Source organism: Narcine bancroftii, chromosome 13 (assembly GCF_036971445.1).
Source record: "Narcine bancroftii isolate sNarBan1 chromosome 13, sNarBan1.hap1, whole genome shotgun sequence".
Lineage (NCBI taxonomy): Eukaryota > Metazoa > Chordata > Chondrichthyes > Torpediniformes > Narcinidae > Narcine > Narcine bancroftii.
This window is the reverse complement of record NC_091481.1, coordinates 34,183,350-34,204,351: the sequence shown is the minus strand read 5'-3', so window position 1 is coordinate 34,204,351 and position 21,002 is coordinate 34,183,350. Positions and strand designations below refer to the sequence as shown.

The 21,002-nt window shown below is 44.0% G+C and overlaps 1 protein-coding gene and 1 pseudogene across 4 annotated transcripts in view; both read left to right on the top strand.

The window, feature by feature from the left end:
* bcat1 (branched chain amino-acid transaminase 1, cytosolic) overlaps positions 1-21,002 on the top strand; it is a 91,251-nt gene that overhangs the window by 56,338 nt on the left and 13,911 nt on the right. For 2 of the 4 annotated variants that reach the window (XM_069908456.1, XM_069908459.1), the window contains exons 8-11: positions 6,687-6,772; positions 8,478-8,618; positions 13,464-13,538; positions 13,681-15,974. In XM_069908456.1, the coding sequence (XP_069764557.1) occupies positions 6,687-6,772; positions 8,478-8,618; positions 13,464-13,538; positions 13,681-13,827 (449 nt within the window). In that variant the 3' untranslated portion in view covers positions 13,828-15,974. Of the gene's footprint in view, positions 1-6,686; positions 6,773-8,477; positions 8,619-9,544; positions 9,786-13,463; positions 13,539-13,680; positions 15,975-21,002 lie in introns of those variants that run through there. The other 2 variants (XM_069908458.1, XM_069908457.1) reach the window with 2 other exon arrangements.
* On the top strand, positions 10,493-12,274 carry LOC138748372 (T-complex protein 1 subunit zeta pseudogene; annotated as a pseudogene).

Genomic DNA, 21,002 nt, shown 5'->3' with positions numbered 1-21,002 from the left:
GGCTAAAATTTTAAACGATTTTAGAATCTAGATTTAACAATATCTGCCTGTAAGAGGTGCAATCAGTCAAGTCTTTCTCTCTTTTAGGTGCCTAAATAAGTGCCTCATAATTTCGGCAAAGTCCCAGAGGATATAGAGTCAGTGAAGTCTTAACATATATGAAGGGATAGAGTATCATTGATGGCTTAAAAAAACCCTCCACATTATACCCATCTGGCCCTGGTGCCTTACCTGATTGAAGGGAAGATATTGGCTTTTTTATTTCCTCTTGCTTAATAGGTGTGTCAATAAATTCATAGATTTTTGACAAGTTTCACTTTTTTAAAAATTGATTCATTACAGTATTGTTATCTGGAAAGTCAGATTTACACAAATTAGAATAGAAACCTAAAAATATTTTGTTAATTTCTTGATAATCTAAAGTTATGTTTCCATCAACTTTGTGTATTTTCAAAATTTGTCTTCTCACTGCATCTGCTTTTAAATGAACAGACCTCTCATTGGTTTTACAGAACTTTTTCTCTAATATTATACTCTACACGTTTATTTTGCACCATCTGTTATCCTTAAGTTGACTTGCCTGGAGAGCAGGCAAAACAGAGTTTTTCACTGTAAGTTAGTACATATCACAAAAAAAAAATTGAATTCACATTTTTTAAAATATCGACAATACCGCATGGTAAATGGCCCTTTCGGTCCATTGAAACCCGTGCTTATGCCCAATTAACCTACCAATCCCATACATTTCGGTGGGTGGGAGGAAACCGGAGTGCTTGGAGAGAACCCCCGTAGGTCACGGTGAGAATGTACAAACTCATTACAGGTAGCAGAGGATCGGAAGATGGGCCACCTTTCAAGTTCAAGGAGGCAGCTCACCACCTTCAAAGGCAGTTATGTTGATCTTTCCCATGCCAATCAGATCTCCAGAAATAAAGAGAGAGAAGGGCTGCATTCCCATTTAAGTTCGAGCAGGCCTGCCTATTATTACTTGGTGTCCTGTGGTAATCTAACCAAAAGGAAAAAAAAGTTACGTAAGTAAGGCTGAAGGATGCTTGAATTATATAGTGGGGTCAGATCTAACGTAGACGAGGTTTGCTTGATTTTAATTGTAAGGTTTAATTTAGGGATACAGCACAGTAACGGGCATTTCCGGCCCGTGCTGCCCCAAATATACTCATGTGACCAATTAAACTACTAATCCCCGCATATCTTTCTAAAGTGGGAAGAAACCGGAGCATCCGGAGAAAACCCACACAGACACAGGGAGAACATACAAGCTCCTTACAGACAGTGGTGGATTCGAACCCCGGTATAACTTGTAATTAATTTATAATTTAGAGATGCAGCACGGTAGCCACGTGAACTTATAAACATCCACTTGCTCACCGGCTAATGGTATACCCTGGTTGCTCTATTTTTTTTAAAAGCATTTTTATAAATTAGGCTTCCTAATGCTTCAGTATCATAAAAGCCAATTTAATCCCATGAAGTGTAAAGGGAGTTGTCCAAGTTGTTTCTCTCCATTTCATTAGAAAAATCAAACACTCTCTTTTAAATTTTCCCTTGTGGTCAAGCCTTTAATAAAACCTGCTTGATTCTCCCCAGTTGGACACTGGAACAGATTCTCTAATCTGGCGGCAAAGGTTTTACTGAACGTCTGAATTGATAAGCGATGCAAGATAAGTGTGTAATTACTTCACAGTGGAGAGCTGTACCTAGTTAGAGCAATACAGAGATTAATCCTGCGCTCTGTTTGTTAGCAGACTGCTTTCTGTGGCTTAATTAACAACGCGCAAAGAATTGTTTCATCAATGCAAGAAAGAAAGATCTCGTAAGAATTAGCTCGTAGGAAGCATTGGAGGGCGGCGTGCGACAGCTTGTTTGACATCCTTCCTGCAGCATTCAGGGAGTTGCCTGAAGTCACTTATTATACTTATTACGATAACAGCGTGCATTTTTATAGTATCTTTTATGAAGTCCCAAAGCACTTTGCAGCCAATGAGGTCATTATTTTGAAGTTCAGTTACTGCTGTAATGTGATAAGACTGGCAGATGGTCTGTGTGCCGTAACCTCCTGCAAACAGAAGTTAATGGAGGCAGGAGTTAAGAGTACCTTCAGATAAGTAAGTGTCTTGCCCCTTTTCCTGAGGCTCTCCTCTATAGAGGAGCAATCTGAGGGCTTAGTGGAGCAATGTGATGTGACGTCTTGTAGCTGCGTTAATTTTGATGATGCTTAATTGCATCACCTGGACAACGAGCGAAATTATAATAATTGGTGTATTGGCTCACACACATTGTACAATGTGGATGTGCCCAAAATTCTTACTTGCTGCAGCCAAACTTAGAAAGAAAAGCATTCACAATAAAATAATTGAATTAAATTGAAAGAGACCAATAAATGCATGAGGTGAATAATGAATATTCGCAGTAATTCTAGGGCAAAAAAAAGCGATTTACAATTTTGCAGACATGTTGATTAGTGGAACAAGGGGAGGTTCAAGATCCTGGATAAGAACTGATCGTGAATCTAGAGGCTTCTATCCTAAGGAAAGCAGTGAGAAGAGGTGGTGACCAGGGTGATGGGGCCCTTTAAGGTGTTGGCTGCCTTCTTGTGGTCATTAGTCGTCAATCCCTGACCCCCGGCCAGCTTCCCATCTTCCAGCAGTGATTGCCATTCATCCTGTCCGTCCTGGGCATCCAGATTGGAACCAAGACCCCATTGCCGCGGCGCTCTCGCGTCAGTTTGCACCGCCGATAGCCTCGTGAATTGGTACCCTCAACCTTGTTCCTCCATTTCCGCCCTGCTCTTTCCCTCCATGCCCTTTGGCCCAATACCCCCCCCAGAGATCCCCAGTTTTCCCCCCTGATCTGGTCTTGTGCCCCTCAGAGATTTCACTTCAATCTTTCCAACTGCTCGCCTTTAACACAATTAAAGGTACAACTCCCACCAATCCTTTGCCTGTGTTTACGGTGATCTTTGCCTGAAACAGCTCCTGTGAGGGACCTTGGGATGTTTTATCACATTGAAACCACTTTATAAAGACACACCGTTGCTGGTGTTTCGCAATTAAAACTTTATACTCCAGAACAAAGCAGGGGAGATCAGTGACAATTTACTTTGGATCTGTTTGGCAGTTAAGTATTGATGATTGAAAGGGCACTCAGCTCATACACACACATTGAAGAACAAGGAGAAAGGGCTGATAAGCTGTGTTCACCTTCCATTTCCCAGTTGAGGTTTCATTTAATCTGGAATGGACTTCAGGGGTGGCAGAGGAGAACCAGTGTATCTTACCCAGCACTTCATACAACACATGAAGCTATCTGTCGTCTCTTGGCACTGTGTAAGTTATCTCCAAAATAATCCTTTAAGGATCTGCATATTTTAAATAGCCATCCTTCAAGATGTGCTAACCTAGCAAGCTCTTTCGTGACCAGTCGTGGAACTATAATCTGGGATGATTCTTCAACTGTACACACCCACGGATAACTACTTGAACAATCTGAAGACATTTTCAGGGTTAGGAAAGATAAACGTTGGACCTCTGCACACTCTGTCATCAAGGCCGCGGATCCTGTATCACTGGGCCCCTCGCACTCCTGCTCCGAGACCCTCCTCCTGAAAATTTTCTTCCTGGTCCCTTTGCTAACAGACTTCGTGACGCCAATGTGCTAGACTCCCAACTCAGAGAAGTCGAGATGGTCTGAACTAACCTATATCCTGGTTTAACCATACTATATTTCCTGTTGACTTTCAGTCCAGTCCAGCAACTTTAAAATCACTGGCCTTGTCTTCAAACTCCTCTGATCTCACTTTTTCTCTTCGAAATTAAAAAAAAAATAAAGCAGAATCGCTGGAAATAGTTAGGTCAGACAGAATCTGTGGAGGGAGAAGCAGAATGAATGCTTCAGCTTGACGACCTGCCCCCAGATCTAACAAGTGTTAGAAACCGGGGCCTGCGTTACGTTGTGGAGAAATGGGAGAGGTGCGGAAGGAGAGCGGGGACCAGTGCAGACAGAACAGAACAAATAACGGGCTTGGTACTGAGTGGGAAATGCTTGTTGAATGAATGAATGAAGGAGAGCTTATTGTCGTACGCACAAGAACAATGCACAAATCCATTGAAAACCTTGTACTGCAACTTCCCAGTTATGGAGAGCATGTTAACACAAAATTCTGATTAGAGGGCCACACTGAGAAAAATATTATTAAAAATATAAAATGTAGAGGGGGTAAAAAATGTTCACAGTTGGTAGACCAGTAGTGCAGAAACCTGTTAATCTGGTACAAAACTTGAAGATGGAAGAGATACAACCAGGAGAAAAGTGAGGGCAGGGGAGAGAATAAAAAGCACTGCCAGGGCCTCAGTTTCTGGCTCTTTTTTAACATCTGCCCCTCCAGTTTTGGCCTTCTCCATGGTCTCATTGTTCCGACGTCAGTAAGTTCCTCTTGCTTCCCTTCCAAAACCTCACCACCCTTTCCACTTAAAAGTCTGTCCAAGCTTTTTGGCCGCGATCTCCTCCTGCATCTCATCGCCAGGTCTGTTTGAGAAGCTCCCTGGAGAATTCCGTGTTGGGGAACGCCACCTCATGGAAAATCTGATGACCACTGGATATTTGGGAGCAAGTTCCTTGCGCCAAGTTTGTCTCACCGTTCCAAGTTGTCATCTCGATTGTTTCATGACTGATGACAGACACAGCTTGATGCACACACCAAAAAATAAATAATTTCAAAGAAATCAAGGAAAATTTGTCACTTTCAAATGTTAATGTTGTGATTTCCATTGCTTGCCATGATGAGAAAGCAGTGACAGCATATAACCACTTACAGCACAGAACAAGCCAGTTCGGCCCTACTAGTCCATGCCGTAACAAATTCCCACCCTCCTAATCCCACTGACCAGCACCCGGTCCATACCCCTCCAGTCCTCTCCTCTCCATGTAACTATCCAGTCTTTCCTTAAATGTAACCAATGATCCCGCCTCAACTACGTCTGCCGGAAGCTCATTCCACATCCCCACCACCCTTTGCGTAAATAAATTTCCCCTCATGTTCCCTTTATAATTTTCCCCCTTCAAGGTGTAGGTTCATTGGGCAGCATGGGCTCGTGGGCCAAAAGGGCCTGTTACTGCGCTATGCATCTAAACTTTTAAAAACTGCCCTCTTCAAACAAACCGACTGTCAGTGAACAGATCAAGCCCGTGACCATAAATACTGCAGTTGCTCGGGTCACAAGGACAGGCTGGGACTTGTCTTCTCAAGCAAGGAGGTAGAACGATTTAAAACATCATAAAAGTCTGACTGAAGTAGAAACACGACGCTGGAGAAACTCAGCAGGTCAAACAGTGTCCTTTATGGAGCAAAGATAAAGATACAGAATCAACGTTACGGACTTGATCCTTTCATCAGGCTAAACATTTACTCTTCTGCTTTCCTCCAAAAGTTGCCTCCTCCTTTGGCAGACTTGAATCTTTGATCTTTGTAGCATTTGCCCACACACAATCTGCTAGAGGAACTCACAAAAAAGAATGGATGATGTTTCAGGTCAGCGTCCTTCATCAAGGTGTCTCAATGAAGGGCTCCACCCGGAAACTTTCTCCTTTAGATGCTGCTCAACCTGCAGATCGTGTGTTGCTCCAGATTTCAGCATCTGAGGTCTCCTGTGTCTCTTTTTTTTGCTTATTCATCTATATTTATCTTTATCTTCATGTTTTTAGATTCCCAAGGTGGCTGTTTTTTTTACTCCCCCATCAATTAAATCTGCTAGAACTGTTTTTTTAAAAATCTCAGTGGACCTTGATAAGGCCCCATTTGGAGTATTGGGTGCAGTTTTGGTCACCTGCCTCCAAGAAGGATAAAGAGTGTAGAGAAAATTTAGTAAGGATGTTGGCAGAGTTACAGGGAAAGGTTAACTAGGTTAGGACTTTATTCCATGTAGCGTCGGAGAATGAGGGGAGGTTCGATAGCAGTGTACAAAATTATGAGGGGTGTAGATAGAGTAAATGCAAGCAGATGTAGAGGACTTGGGTTAAGGGAGTAAGTAGAATATTAGGGGGAACACTCAAAGAGTGGTAAGAGAGTGGGACGAGCTGCCAGCGAAAGTAGAAGAGGAGAGTTTGATTTCAATGTTTAAGATTTTACAGGTACATAGATGGGTGGGATATGGACCGGGTACAGTTTGGGGCGGAGTAAAAGTTCAGCAAGGAATCGATGGACTGAAGGGCCTGTTTCTGTGCTGTGGTGTTCTATAATCATTAATATTCAGGCATACAGTGACATGGGATCCAGAACCTGGATGGCCTGTCTCCACTTTTTTGGGGCTGCATGTGGATTCGACTGGCCCAGCCCAACCTGTGTCAGGATCGGGTCAGGTTCGAGGGGTGGAGAGTGATGGGTGGGGAGGAGGGGGGGCAGCTCCTATCTTCAGGGTCGTAACACGGGCATTAGGGCTCAGCTGTGCTAGAGGGGCAGTGCAGGTGCAATTGACTGCACGAGCTCCTCCTGCCCCCCCCCCCGCCACACTCTGAACTGACCGCTGAAGGGGAGCAGGGAAGCTGCGATGGTGAACGATGGTCTTGAGCACCAGCGAGAGCAGGGAGTCAAGATATTTCTGTGCTGCATTTTAATGAGCGACTTAGTCTTCCTGCTGAACTCTTCCTGATCAAAATCTGCGCTGTTCTCCTAGAGGAAGAGCTTGTGACGGCTCCACTGGATGGCATCATACTACCTGGAGTGACAAGGCAAAGCATTCTGGAATTAGCACGCAACTGGGTCAGTACATGTAGCTTAACAAAACAGTGTTAACCTTCCTGCATTCCACTGACTGATTGGGTTTCATGCTAGCAGCTAAATTTGCAGCCTGCTAATCTGTTTAAGTTTGATTTGATCAATCACGTAATATCTGTATTTCAGCCTTAATGTTGCAGATGCAGGAATCTTGAGAGCCAAAAGGATGGGTCAGGCACCGGCCATGGAGAGAAATGGTCATTCAATTACTCTTGCCCCATAAAGGCTTCCAACCTGAAACACTGATCGGACATTTCTATCCACGCATACTCTGCCTGACCCATTGTGTCCCTCCAATTTCTTTTTTGCTCATGTGATGTTGCTATTCTTTGGTGACGAGAATAAATGTCTATTAACTTGGGTGTATTTGGGCACCGTGGGCTTGTGGGTCAGAAGGGCCTGTTTCCGTGCTGTACCTCAAAAATCTAAAAAAAATATTCTGACTGCTTTACCTGAAGTACGGTTTGCAAATCAACATGTGTGCCAAAGTGTAAGCAGGATGATTAGTGTAGTTGTAGGTAAAACACTATTCCAGTGTCAATGACCCAGGTTCAAATCCCCCGCTGTCTGTGAGGAGTTCTCACCGTGTCTGCGTGAATTTTCCTGGGTTCTCAGGTTTCCTCCCACGTTTCCACAAGCCAACATGAAGAAATGTAACATCGATATCATTAATTGAGAAATCAACGCCAAGGGCAGGAAACTCTGGCAAACCATCATCCGAGAAAGAACAGCAACTTTCAAAGCCAACAGATGTGCAGAACTAGAAGAAAAGGGAAGTAAACGGAAAGAGAGGCAGCAACGACCAAAGCCCGATCTGCCATTTGGATCGGCCCGTCCTGAATGCGGAACAACTTTCAGAGCAAAGATTGGGCTCATAAGCCGCTTGAGTGCCCATAAATAGATCAACGGATTGGTCCGTCTTCCTCGCCCTCGAGGGATAGCCATGACGACTTGACCCCAGCACCTGGAGGTTTTCCCTTGTTACTCTTTACTTCCTGCTGAGTTTCTCCAGCGTGCTTGTTGAATTACATTTGACCCAACATCTGCAGATGTTTTACTTTAACTGAAATATTAACATCTTTGGCCAAATATTACATTGGACCTAATTTGGCATCAAATATATTTAATGGAAGCTTCAGAGGTTTGGCGGCAAGTCATTTAAATGTGGGCACTGCTGGATTAAAATAACAATGGCGAGAAGATTGAACTAGTTTACAGGGATGTTGCCAGCTCCAGGGAGAGGTTGAACAGGCTGGGGCTTTATTCCTTGGAGCACAGGAGGATGAAGGATGATCTCATAGAGGTGGACAAAATCATGAGAGGAGTAGGTGTGGTGAATGCACGGAGTCTTTTGCCCAGAGAAGGGGGATCTGGAACCAATGGACAAAGGTTTAACGAGAAGGGGGAGAGATTCAATAGGAACCTGAGGGGTAATTTTTAAAAAATGGGATTTAGGTGTATGGAATGGACTGCCAGAGGAAATGGTTGAGGCAAGGACGATTGCGACGTTCACAAAAAAAATTGGATGGAGACATGGTTAGGATGAGTTTAGAGGAGATATGAACCAAATGCAGGGAGGTGTGGGTGGGACACGTTGGTTGGTGTGTGTCTGTTTCCATACTGTATGACTCCAAAGAACGAGACCTGGAGCTGATTATTTTAATGGGTCTTTTCCTTTGGGAATGTGCAGAACAGGTTCAAAGTTGAGGAGCGCCCGATCACCATAAGCCAGCTGGTCAAGGGATTGCAAGAAAACCGTGTCAAGGAAATGTTCGGATCGGGAACTGCTTGCATTGTGTGCCCGGTGGGACGGATCTTGTACAAGGGAGAGGTGAGGACCCTGAATATTGAAGTGTGTCAACAGAGATGGTTTGCGTACACATCATATGAACGCAGCATCCTATGGAAAGGGAAACAGGGTCACCCTATCGCAGATAGTGCCTCAGCAGGCTGGTTATATCATTCAAAGTATTTATTGTGGGAGAGGATAAATTTTTTGAAAGATCAGGGAATTGGTTTCTGGAAACTGGTGGAGAAGAGGTGTTGAGCCTTGAGGTAGATCAATCATGATGAATGGTGGGGTAGGTTGAGGGGCAGAACAGTTTTTTCTGTTCCTGCTCATTCATATCTCTTTGCAACATATGCATACCTTGTTTTTTTCTCTCTCTTTCCCAGCTCCTTTCACTTGAAGCAGTTAGCCTGTTACCCTCTCCACAGATGCTGCCTGACTTGCTAGGTGCTTGCTGCCATCTCTATGTTGGTTTCGAAGTGCGGAAATGCAGTTTTCTTTTTGATTTTCATGAGAAGGCTGAGATTGGGAGGGGGGGGGGGTTCAATGCCTTCTCTCGACAAATCCGGGAGAGTGGGTGGAAGGGGAGGAGGGCGCAGGTGGGGGTGTGTGTGATGGGTGGGGTTCTTTCTAAACTTGGTTAGAGTTAACTCAATAGGGCAAGAAACACTGTAAGCCCTGACAGGGGAGAGGAACTGTGACAGATAAGAGACTCATGGGAACACAATTTAAAAGGTTCTGTTAATTCCTGAGAGACGCAGACTTGCATACAACATGGAATGAATGGAGCCCATCGTGCTGGAACACTTAATGGGAGACTCGGTGCTTAGGAAAAGATAAGAAGGAGATGGGGGAAGAGTGGAGAGAGATAGATGGAGAGAGTGGCGGCTAACATGGCAGACACATGCCAATCGTCGGCGTAGCTACCCTCAAATTGAGGATGATGGCCTTCGTTCCATTGATCACAGAGCGAAGACGCCTGTGCATGTATTTGTTTAACATGTACGAGATGTTGCAATCCACGAAGCCAACGACACTTCACAAATCCACCAACTGATTCCATGGAAGCCATGACGATTGCAGCCTTTTGTCCGCCTTCACAGCTGTTGAGTCCAGTGTAACTTTGTCCACCTGTTCCACCATTGAGGACTTGGTTGGATTGTTCTTTGTCAGGGACCTCATCCTCGAACTTTCTGCCATGGGTGACCCTACGGATGGCATCGCAGTCGGGATCTTAGGACCACACAAGCTTCTCCACCGTAACAAGGTGAGAATTCACTGAGAATCCATGTCAATACACACCATCTAAAAGACCTGTTTTTGCTCTAATTCTATAAAGCAAAGGTTTAAGCTTTTGCACTGAACACTGCTTCAGTGAGAAAGGTTGCTGGAAATACTCAGCAGGTCAGGCAGCATCCATGGAGAGAGAAACAGTCAACATTTAAGGTCGATGCTCTCTCGTCAGTGATTCCCTTGTTTAGTTGTGGTCTGTGCTGCCTTGCCGTTTAACGGAAATGGGCAAAGAGAGGCCTCCTATCCCCGAAGTCCCTCACACAGCACTGCACAGCAGGGGAAGGTTGATATCCTCCACAAAATGGCGGCAATGCTCACACTCAAAATAGAGGCAGCACTCGCATGTAAAATGGAGGCTGCGCTCTGTGTTATTATGTGTGTAAATAAGAACTGCATTTCCCAGCATACAGTGCACGCAGTTGGCAGAAACAGGAAGTGATGTATATGAGGGGAGTCACGAGCATCGTCTGTTATTATCGGTTGAAGACAGTTGGATTTCATTGGAGGTGGTGGCAGTAACACAGGGAAAATAAAGTCGGTTCACTGATAAACCCATGTAAAGTCATTCCTCTTCAAAGAACAAGCATAACATGGTGTCAGAAGTGTCTGAGTGAGTAAGAGAAGACAATAATTTGTAAGCATGGATAAATTAAGTCCTCCCACACTGACGCTAGAAAAGGCTGTGAATAGGTGTAGGGCAACAGAGGCCACAGGATCACAAGCTAAGGAGCTGCACAGGATAGACACAACAGTACATGCGATGAAGGCAGATAGGCAGAGCACCAGGAGTTTCCCAGAGCAACAACAAAGCAAGGTGGTCAGCTCAAGCAGCAAATGCAGCAGGTGTGGAGGTAGATGTATTCCAAGGATGTGTTCTACCTATGGCAAATCCTCCTATAAATGTGGGAAGAAGAAACACTTTGCAAAGTGCTGCAAGGCAGGGATAACAAGAGGAAATGGAAGAATTCTTCATGGATTCACTGCAGACTGCTACAGGCCAGAAGACTGACATGAAATCTTTATTTGAGCTTCTTCCAAAGAATCAATTTTCTCATCACCATCAAAAGAGTTACTTGTACGAACTGCTTCAGGTCTCATCTTCAGATACGAAAAGTGAGACAGATTCAGCAGGGGCTGTTGAGAGCCTTAGTTGGGATCCATCTTCCAACCAGTTTCGTATGATTGCAAGATTACACGAGGAGCTGGCTGATGTAACTGATTCTGCTTCTCGTAACAAAGGATGCTCTTCGTTTGGCAATACAAGAAAATAATGAGTAACCACACATAAGTCCAGACGCTGACCTGTGAAATTGATGCACTGAAGGGAACAAATGAATCCCTTGAGTGCCAGATGCAAGATCTGGAAGACTAGTATAATATGGAGGCCACTCATGTCCAGGACACCCAGCTTGAGGATGAAATCAATCATTTGAAAGATGAGATGGCTTGCCATTTGCAAGAACTTCAGGAGAAGGCCCTGGAAATCTTGGAGCAGGTGAAACTATCCAAAGAAATGGGTAGAGAGACTCTTGTCCGTTTTACCAGGACATTGTTATGCACAACGAATTGGCAGCTGTCTTGGCAGAGGGTGTTCTGACAGTGAAGAAACCAAACGAGCCACTCGATCTCTTCACGGTTGATTATGGAGATGAAACACAAAATAAGAGCAGAGAGACACACCTGGTGAAGGGAATATTTTTGGATCGTTGCGTTCGGCACCCGGACATGAGGAAAAGGGCGGAAGAGGCTCACATTCTCATCTGCTGCTTTTCACTGGAGCATGAAAAGACGGAAGTAAATTTTGGATTCTTCTATGAAAATGCTGGTGGAAAGAAAATAGTGCCAGCGGAGAGAAAATTAATTGAAGACAGCGTTAATACAATTATAATACAATATAATTAATATACAATTAATTATTAATTAATTAATACAATTAAAAAAAGAAGTTTGTGGAGATTTAAAAAGAAAGGATTTGAAGTAATTAACCAAGAGAATTTCGATGCATTTGCAAAAGAAGGTATTGTGGCCTTGAGTAGAGAAAAATGGAGGTATTGCTCTGAATTCTGTGGAGGACCTCACCCCCAAATGCTTGGGCCGTGCTGGACTTGTACATGACCGTACCTTGGGTGAAGAAAAAGTTCCCCTTTGTTGAACAATGCAACAATCCTCGGCAGTGACACTGCTTCTCAAGGTTCCAAATAACCACACCAACACCAATCGAAGATGCAGTGCATGATGGTCTGTGTGCAGTGAAGAATGCAATTGCGGATAGATGTGTGGCAGGTGCTTTGATCAAACACAAGGCCAACGTAAAGGACAGAGCACAGTCGGGAGAGCTAGCATTTGCAGATGCTCTGTTGATTATTCCCAAGGGTCTTGCACAAAACTTAGGATATGACCCTTAGTCTAAAAACAGGCTAGAATGGGCTTGAACTATCCAGTGAACAGAACAGAAAACAACTTCTGCATCTTCTGAGCAAGAATGTTGACCTCAGACACGAGAACCAGTTTAAAAAAAAAAGGGCAATTTTTGCTGCAACATTTACACTGTTCAGTGTTTGTGTGACTGGCTGACATTTTTGCTATCTATCTGTACCTTATAATGATGAGGCTTTGAGGATTTTTCCCAGGGCTGAAATGGCGAACGAAGGGGCATAGTTTTAAGGTCTTGGGAGTAAGTAAAGGGGGCATGGCAGAGGTATGTTTATCACATACAGAGAGGGGTGAGTGCAGGGAATGCGCTGCCGGAAACCATGATGGAGGCAGATACAATTAGGATCTTTTCAGAGACATTTAGATAGATACAGGTACTCCCTGATATAAGTCTGCGTTCCACTCTGAATGACCTGCCATATCTCGAAATGGACGTATGTCGGAATTGCTTATTTACCTTGTTAGTCAGTGTCCTGGAGTCCGTCGATTGGGCGCAGCCATCTTGATCACTGCGCGCGAGCCTTCAGGTGGCGCATGCATGGTGGGCTCATGTATTGGAGTTTGTTCGGCATATGGGTTAAGTGCCCTAACAAAATTGAATTCATGCCCTTAACTCTTGCGCATGCACCGACAGAACTCCAGCATGCGAACCCATCGCGCACGCACCACCCGAAGACTCGCACACGTGCACCATACTGTGATTGTTATTGTTATATATGGTATGTGCAGATGAACATAAGTCGCATAGGTCGCAAGTCGGGGAGTACCTGTTCATGAAACAGGGGAAAATAGAGGGTTAGGGTTCTCTGCAGTTCCTAGAGTAGGTTATTAGATTGGCACCACACTGGGGATTTCTGTTTTATGTACAGTATATGGTAATATACTCATGTGGAACATTGTGGGGCCTGCCAATGAGCTAAATGTGGAAACTGCTTTAGCTACACTCCCCTTCTTGCCAGAAGTTGACTGATGTCCCTGGGAGACTAGGCCTGTCTCTGAAATAAAGTGTACGGTGTATTCACTATAGCTCTGTAATTAATGGAAATGAAAGTGGTTTGGTTTCAAAAAGCCTGGCGCAGCCAATCCCCAGAATAAACACAGGGTGTTTGTGGCGGAGAGACTGTTCTTGTCCTACTGTCTTTGTTTTCTCTGTTATTCCAGAACTTGCACATTCCAACCATGGACAATGGGCCGAAGTTGGCAAGACAGCTCATGGATACCCTGTCCAATATACAAGTGAGTGTGAACTGATCACGGGCTTCTGCCATGACCTCTAGCGGGGGTTTGCCAGCATCGGGGGGGGGGGGGGGGGTGGTGGGGGGTGGTGAAGTGGAAGTGTTCAAACTGGGCTCAGACGCTCTTCCTGTTGCTTGGATAGGCAGAACCTGGGGACAAGAGTCTTCGGGAATGGAAGCGGAACCATAGGGTCATTCAACGCAGAAGGACGACGTTCATGCCAGCTTTCTCTGCTCACCCAATTTTCCTGCCTGCTTGCCCATCTACACTAACCCACGCCTGCTTTTAAGTCTCTCCTTCTGGGCCTTGTGAATTATTGTGTGTGATTAAATGCTACTTAAACTGGCGATTATGTCCAATTCCACCACCTCCCCTGACAGTGTGTCCCAGGTATCAGCAACTCTTTGGGGGGGCACAGTTAGCATAGCAGTTGGACGAACACTACCACACTACCAGCGACCTGGGTTCGAACCCGGTGCTGCCTCTCAGGAGTTTGTACATTCTTCCCATTTCCTTGTGGGTTTCCTTGCACACTCCAAAGCATATGGGATTGGTTGGTTATTTGGTCACTGGGCGATGCAGGCTCATGCACAGAGAGGGCCTGTTACCATGCAGTATATCTAAATTACAGTTTTAAAGCATTGAATTTAAATATTTAAAATTTAATTTACAACAGGAAGCCGATTCCTGCCTTTTAAACCCGTGTCGCCCAATTAACAAACAAACCCGTATGTTTTGGAAGACGGGAGGAAAGCGGAGCACCTAGGGAAATCCCACACAAGTCACGGGCAGAATGTTAAAACTCCTCACTGACAGCATCGGATTCATTCCTGGGTCGTTGGTGCTGCCACAGCAGCAAGCTGACCACTATCCTAAGTGCGTCGTCTCAAAATATTCTTCTTCAGATGTTCTTTCTCGTACCTTAAACCTGTGCCCTCTTTTTGATACCCTGCCTTCAGAAAAGGACTCGTGTCGATCTACCTTTCTAGTGCCTCTGATAATCTTACAGACTCTTACCACGTGTTTGATGGAATCGTCACCCTCTGACCACATAACCCAGCACTTCTCAACCTTTTGGTTTCCACTCACATCTCACTTTAAGCAGTCCCTATGCCATGAGTGGGAAGGGAAGGTTGAGAATCACTGCTCTAGACCCAAATGTCACTGAAATATTTTGCTTGAGAAAAATTGTCATTGGCCCATTTCCTTTGGAGTTCTGAAACCGTGCACATAACGAGTCAATGAGGTACGATTAAAACAGTGGTTTTCAAACTTTTTCTTTCCACCCGCACACCACCTGAAGCAATCCCTTACTAATCACAGAGCGCCGATGGCAGAGGGAATACTTCAGGTGGTGTGTGGGTGGAAAGAAAAAGTTTGAAAACCACTGCCATAACAATCCAAAATATTTCTCCTTTTAGTCAGTTTCTGGTTCCATTCGCATCATTACTTTGAGCCCCTTGCCTCTCTCCCTCAATCAGTGAATATCCAATCGCAACAAATTCCTCAAAATCTTTGGGTCACTCTGTGATTTTACCCAGTTGTTCAAATTTATTATGCAAAGCAGGGAGTGCTGGAAGTGTTCAGGAAGTCAGACAGCACCTGTGGAGAGAAATGTTTCAGGTCAATGACTTGTTCTGAGAACTTGGTATCGGTGCCATAAGCCATAGAACTAAAAGACACTTCAGCTGAGAAACAGACCCTCCCAGTCTGTGCTGAACTATAATTCTGCCTAATCTCACTGGCCTGCTCCTGGACCAGAGTTCTCCTTACCCGTCCCATCCATGTACCTGTCCAAATTTTTCTTAAATGCCAAAATTGACCCTGCATTCACCACTTCAGCTGGCAGCTCGTTCCATATTCTCACCATTTAAGTTCCCTTAATCTATTTCCTCTAGATTTATCTCTCCTAACCTCAGTGGAAAAAGCCTGCTTGCATTTATTCTATCTATACACCTCATAATTTTGTATACCTCTATCACATCTCCTTTCATCCTTCGACACTCCAGGGAATAAAGTCCTAACCCGTTGAACCTTTCCTGAAGCCCAGGCAACTTCCTAGTGAATCTTCTCTGCACTCTCTATCTTACTGATATATTTCCTGTCGTTAGGTGACCAAGACTGCAGACAATATTCCAACTTGGGCCTCACCAATGTCTTACACAACTTCACCGTAACATCCCAATTCCTGCACTCAATACTATGATTTAGGAAGGTGAACGTGCCAAAAGTTCTCTTTCCCTCCTGCCTCTGATGCCACTTTCCCAGATCCCTTTCTTCTACTGCACTTCTCAGTGCTCTTTGGCATTTACCGTGCATGTTCTCCCCTGGTTTGTCCTCTGTTACCCCAAATCCCAGCAGCAATAGACATTCACCAAGTGGTTTTTAAAACAAAAGTTATTTTTAATAAACTTCAAACATGAAAATAGAATCAAACTTTATACTTAACTAACACAAATAACCCCCTTCTAATTCTAAGCATACATGTATGACGTGTGTATAAATTTAAGAAAAGTTCTTTGGTTCACAGTTCAATCTCACTTCTTCCAAATTCTCTGGTTGCAGCCAATCAATTTAACATGTATAAAGTTCACCAGGGTTTGGTGTTTGAAAGATAAATGTTTACTGCTCAGGAAGGTTCTTGTAGGGTCTGCAGAGAGAGAGATTTGTAGTTCCAGGATTTCCACAACTGAGGTATCACCATTAGTCACCTCAATGTCTCGCTGATGAAACTTGCCCCATCAGGGTTTTTCAGATGGTAACCTCTTTCTTTCAGGTTACGACAAAGCTCCTTCTGTACCTCTTATTCCAAGAGAAACACCAGACAGATAGCACTTCCAGCCATCCACTGCTTTTGGAACTTTTCATCAGTTCTTCCTGGATTGCACTGTTCAGTGTCCCAAACATACTGACTGAGAGAGCTTGTCCTCTATCTCTCTCTTCCAACTGAAACTCCAAAGAGAGCATGTGACTCATGTCTTGCAAAACCCCCACCTTCCTGAGCAAAACAACAGTTCTTTCTTCTTTCAAGTTGTTAACTTAGGTAATCAATCCAGAACTGCCTGTGAGCACTTTTGCAGACAGCAGACAATGGTCAAGCATTTTATGATGTCAGTTCAATTAACACCTACATGCGAAAGGTGTGTAGAAACAGACTTCACAGAAATTGCTCGAGACAAAAATTGAGAACAAAGAACATTTATTATACAGCGATGCAAAGTTGGGTGCTTCCCCTTACCCTGGGAATACACACATACACTGGGGCTCACCCAACTTTTATACAGTTGATTTCAGTATAGGAATACCCTCCCCCTTACATTCTTCTGCCTCCTGGATAGGTTTGGCATTAGGCAATCCTGTCTGCCTACCTGTGAACTTAGAGGACCAGGGGGTATCCTGTCGTGCCCATCATGTCATTATCCTCATTGTCCTTATTCACAAACCTGTCTTTGTTCTAATTTACACCTTCCCGACCCTCAGCTACAACCTCTTCATATGGAGAACTTGCTAATAACTGTCTAGGGCTTACTAATTACATATGCAAAACCTGCTAATTCTAGGGCTAGAAACCTTATCTTATTCTGACTAACTTTACTTCCTACATTCTATTATCTATTCTTATCCTATTCATACTGGCTTTATTCATTACACATATATCTATACTAGTTTCCTTATCTTCATATTTTTATATCAGTTTTACTCATCTCTCACAATCCTCACTTTTCTTTTAGCTACGCTTCGTGACTTCTCAACTGGAATGTATTACTTGTAGACTTGGTCTTTTTCCCAGCTGGTCAGTAAACGAACTGCAGTCTCAGCATCATCAGGCAGAATTAGGGAAACATACATCCTTTGGGTTAGAGTGTTCTGACGAGGGGTTCGATGAATTAAATGCTGCACACAAGTCTTTAGGCAGGGGAGCACCATAATGGACAGAATAGCGAGTCCAGCTGCTATAAGGGCAGTGGGTATCAGACTCCAGTTACCAATAAAAAGTCTAGTCCATCCCACACCGGACCAAGGTTGCCAAGTCTGAACCTGGGCATGGGAAGATTTTCGAACTCCTGAAGAAGTGTCTTTAACCACCTGACCGTTGTGAGCATTGTCATTAACCAGTCTTTCACAAACGCTGCCTTCAGCAGCCAACGAAGAATCGAGAGCCAGGCGGTTTTGTTGAACTGTGGCTTGTATCTGTCGTTTTTCTTCAGCCCCTAAATTCAGGGCCATTGCTGTCTATTCGGTGATGATCTCCAAGGCTGCCTGGAGTCTGATTAAACGATTTAAATGCCAAGCAGCTTTAGTGTTCTGTAGCAGCCTACGTCATTTACAACTGGAACTCCCCTTAACGAGGTGGTGCTTAACATTCCGAATGTCTGTGGGACCCAAAGGATGTTTGACAGGAGACCAAGTTGGGGAGGGTTGTTTCTTATCATTTAATCTGTGAGTTGCAGCTTGTCTGCGAACATTAGCATAAGTATCATTGAACCTGTGAGTCCAAGCCTGTCTGTGTACATTAGCATATGTATTCACTCTATCTCTGCTACTTAACATTCTGTCTGTCTTTGTCCCACCATCTGCTTTGTGCTACCCCTTTAAAACTCCTCTTTTTAATACCTGTGAAGGCTAAAATACAAATCAAATCTACTCCTCTAATGCCGTTCAGTTCCCCTGGTCCATGTTGGAATCCTATATTAACCCATACCCCACTATGACTATACTTTATATCTATGCCCTGTCTACATTCTAAAGGTAAATAATTGTCACCTCTGTGCCCCTATTCCAGGAGCACTTAATACTTCGTGAGTAATTTAGTGATGTCCCAAAAATTGGGAACCAACAAGTAAACAATACAGTAAATGGTAAAAACAAAATTACAGCACTTTTTCCCGGCGTAGTGTAACTTTCAGATCAGAAGGATGAAGGACTGCACGCCAGGTGGAGGGTAGATTATCGATATCGTTAGTCTGTGGTTCAGTAGCTGGTTTAATTTGTTGGATGTGGCTCCATCCTTTTTCTTTCGTTCGGACGGCAGTGTCTGTAATTAAAAGTACACAATAGGGGCCATCCCAGACAGGTTTCAGTTGGTGATCTTGCCATGCTTTTACATATACCCAATCACCCGGTTTAATAGAATGAATAGGATACTCCAAGGGCGGAGTTTGAGCTAATAAACCCTTCTGTCTTAAGCAATGGAGAGAAGTAGAAAGTCCCTGTAAATATTTAGATATATATTGGTCATTAGCCTCAGGGATAGGGGTATCAGTGTGGAATCCCATGTAAGGAAGACCAAACATCATTTCATATGGTGAGACAGCAAGGTCCTTATGAGGGGCTGTGCGAGTCCTAATTAGAGCTAAGGGTAAACATTTAATCCAGGAGAGGCCAGTTTCCTCATGAAGTCGAGTGAGCTGATTTTTTAAGGTCTGATTCATTCATTCAACACGGCCTGAGCTCTGGGGATGCCACGGGGTATGTAGCTACCAGTCTATTCCCAGTCTTTTGCACACACCCTGGAGTACCTGAGAGGTAAAATGTGTACCTCGATCCGAGTCAATGGTTTGAATCATACCATATCGTGGAATCACAGACTCCATTAGTATCCTGATAACGGTGCTGGCACGATCATTAGGAGTCGGGAAAGCCTCAACCCATCGTGTGAAATGATCTACCATCACCAGGAGGTATTTGTAAATTCCTATCTTAGGTAATTATGTAAAGTCAATTTGTATCCGTTGAAACGGGCGTACAGCTATATTGCGACCGCCAGGCATTACCTGGTGCATAGATTTCTTATTTACTTTCTGACAGATTGGACAACCCTGAGCAATAAAAGGACCGTACAAATGTATCCACAAGTGCCTGTGTTCCCCAGTGTGTCTGTTGGTGTATCTGATCAAAAATTTGCCGAGCCAAGGCTTTGTTCAGCACATGACGTCCTTCTGCCGTCCACCACAACCCATCGGCAGTTTGACGCATTCCCTGATCTTTAATAGAAACCTCCTCTTCCCATGAAAAGATGGGAGTCTTTTTAACCTCTAATGGGGTGGGCAGTAACAGCTGCATGTCTATTTTCTCTGCGAGTGCAGCCTGTTTGGCAGCTGCATCTGCCTGTCTGTTACCCTGGGCTTCAGGACTGTCACCACTTTGATGGCTTTGTACATGTACTACAGCTATTTCCTCAGGTAATGTAAGAGCATCCAGGGATTGGACAATTAAGTTTTCATGGATCAACTTTTGTCCTTTTCCAGTTATCATTCCCCGCTCTTTACAGATCTTCGTAAAGGTGTGCACTACACCAAAAGCGTACTTTGAGTCTGTGTAGATAGTGCCCACCTTGTTCTCTAGACCCTGGAGTGCTCTACAGAGGGCATACAATTGTGCTGACCAATGACCGGGGAGACGACCGGCTTCAATCACCACTCCTTCTTTCCCATCCACTACATTATACCTGCTATAGTGAGTGCTATCAATGCAACGGGAAGATCCATCAATAAACCACCTTTCACCCTCCTGTAAAGGCTCATCATTTAAATCCTCTCTAATTTTGGTCTGTAAATCTATTACCTCTAAACATACATGCTCTAATTCATTTATGGTATTGTCAGAATTTGGAGAAACCAAGAAAGCTGCTGGATTGTGTTCAGGGTCAAATCATCCCCATCCATTAGGATCGCTTCATACTTTAAAATTCTAGAGTCTGTGAGCCACCTTCCAGCACGTTGTAAGAGAATATTGCGGACTGTGTGAGGGGTGTGAACTATCATCGGGGCACCAAACGTAATCTTTCGTCCTTCCTCAACTAAAATAGCAGTGGCTGCGATGGCTTGCACACATTCTGGCCAACCACAACAAATGGGGTCTAAAACTTTTGAAGAAAAGCAACTGGCTGTCTATAGCCTGCCCTCTCTTGTGTTAGTACTCCGGTGGCTACACCTCCTTTCGCATTGGTATATAGGTCAAATGGCTTATTTAGGTCGGGTAATGCCCACACTGGGGCACTAATAAGGCTCTGTTTCACCAAGTTAAAATCTTTAATCTCTTCCTCTGTCCAGACAACAGCTTCGCCCCCTAGAATCGCGAGTTTATCATAGAGAAATCTGACCAGGCTAGAATAATTTTCAATCCAGATTCTACAGTATCCCACTAAAGCAAGGAATTTCCTAAGTTCTTGGGCATTCTTGGGAGGGGGTATCTGTAGAATACCACGTATCCTTTCTGGACTTATTTTCCTAGTTCCCTGACTTACCAGATGACCTAAGTATTTAACTTCTGATTGAACAAATTGTAATTTGGATTCGCTCACCCTAAGACCCTTATTCTCCAGAAAATTCAAAAGTTCAACAGTATACTGTTTAACTAATTCGTACGTTTTTCCCGTAATTAACAAATCATCAATATATTGTATCAACTGACAATTCTCTCTTCGAGGAGCCTCATCTAGTATTTGTTCTAAGACCTGACCGA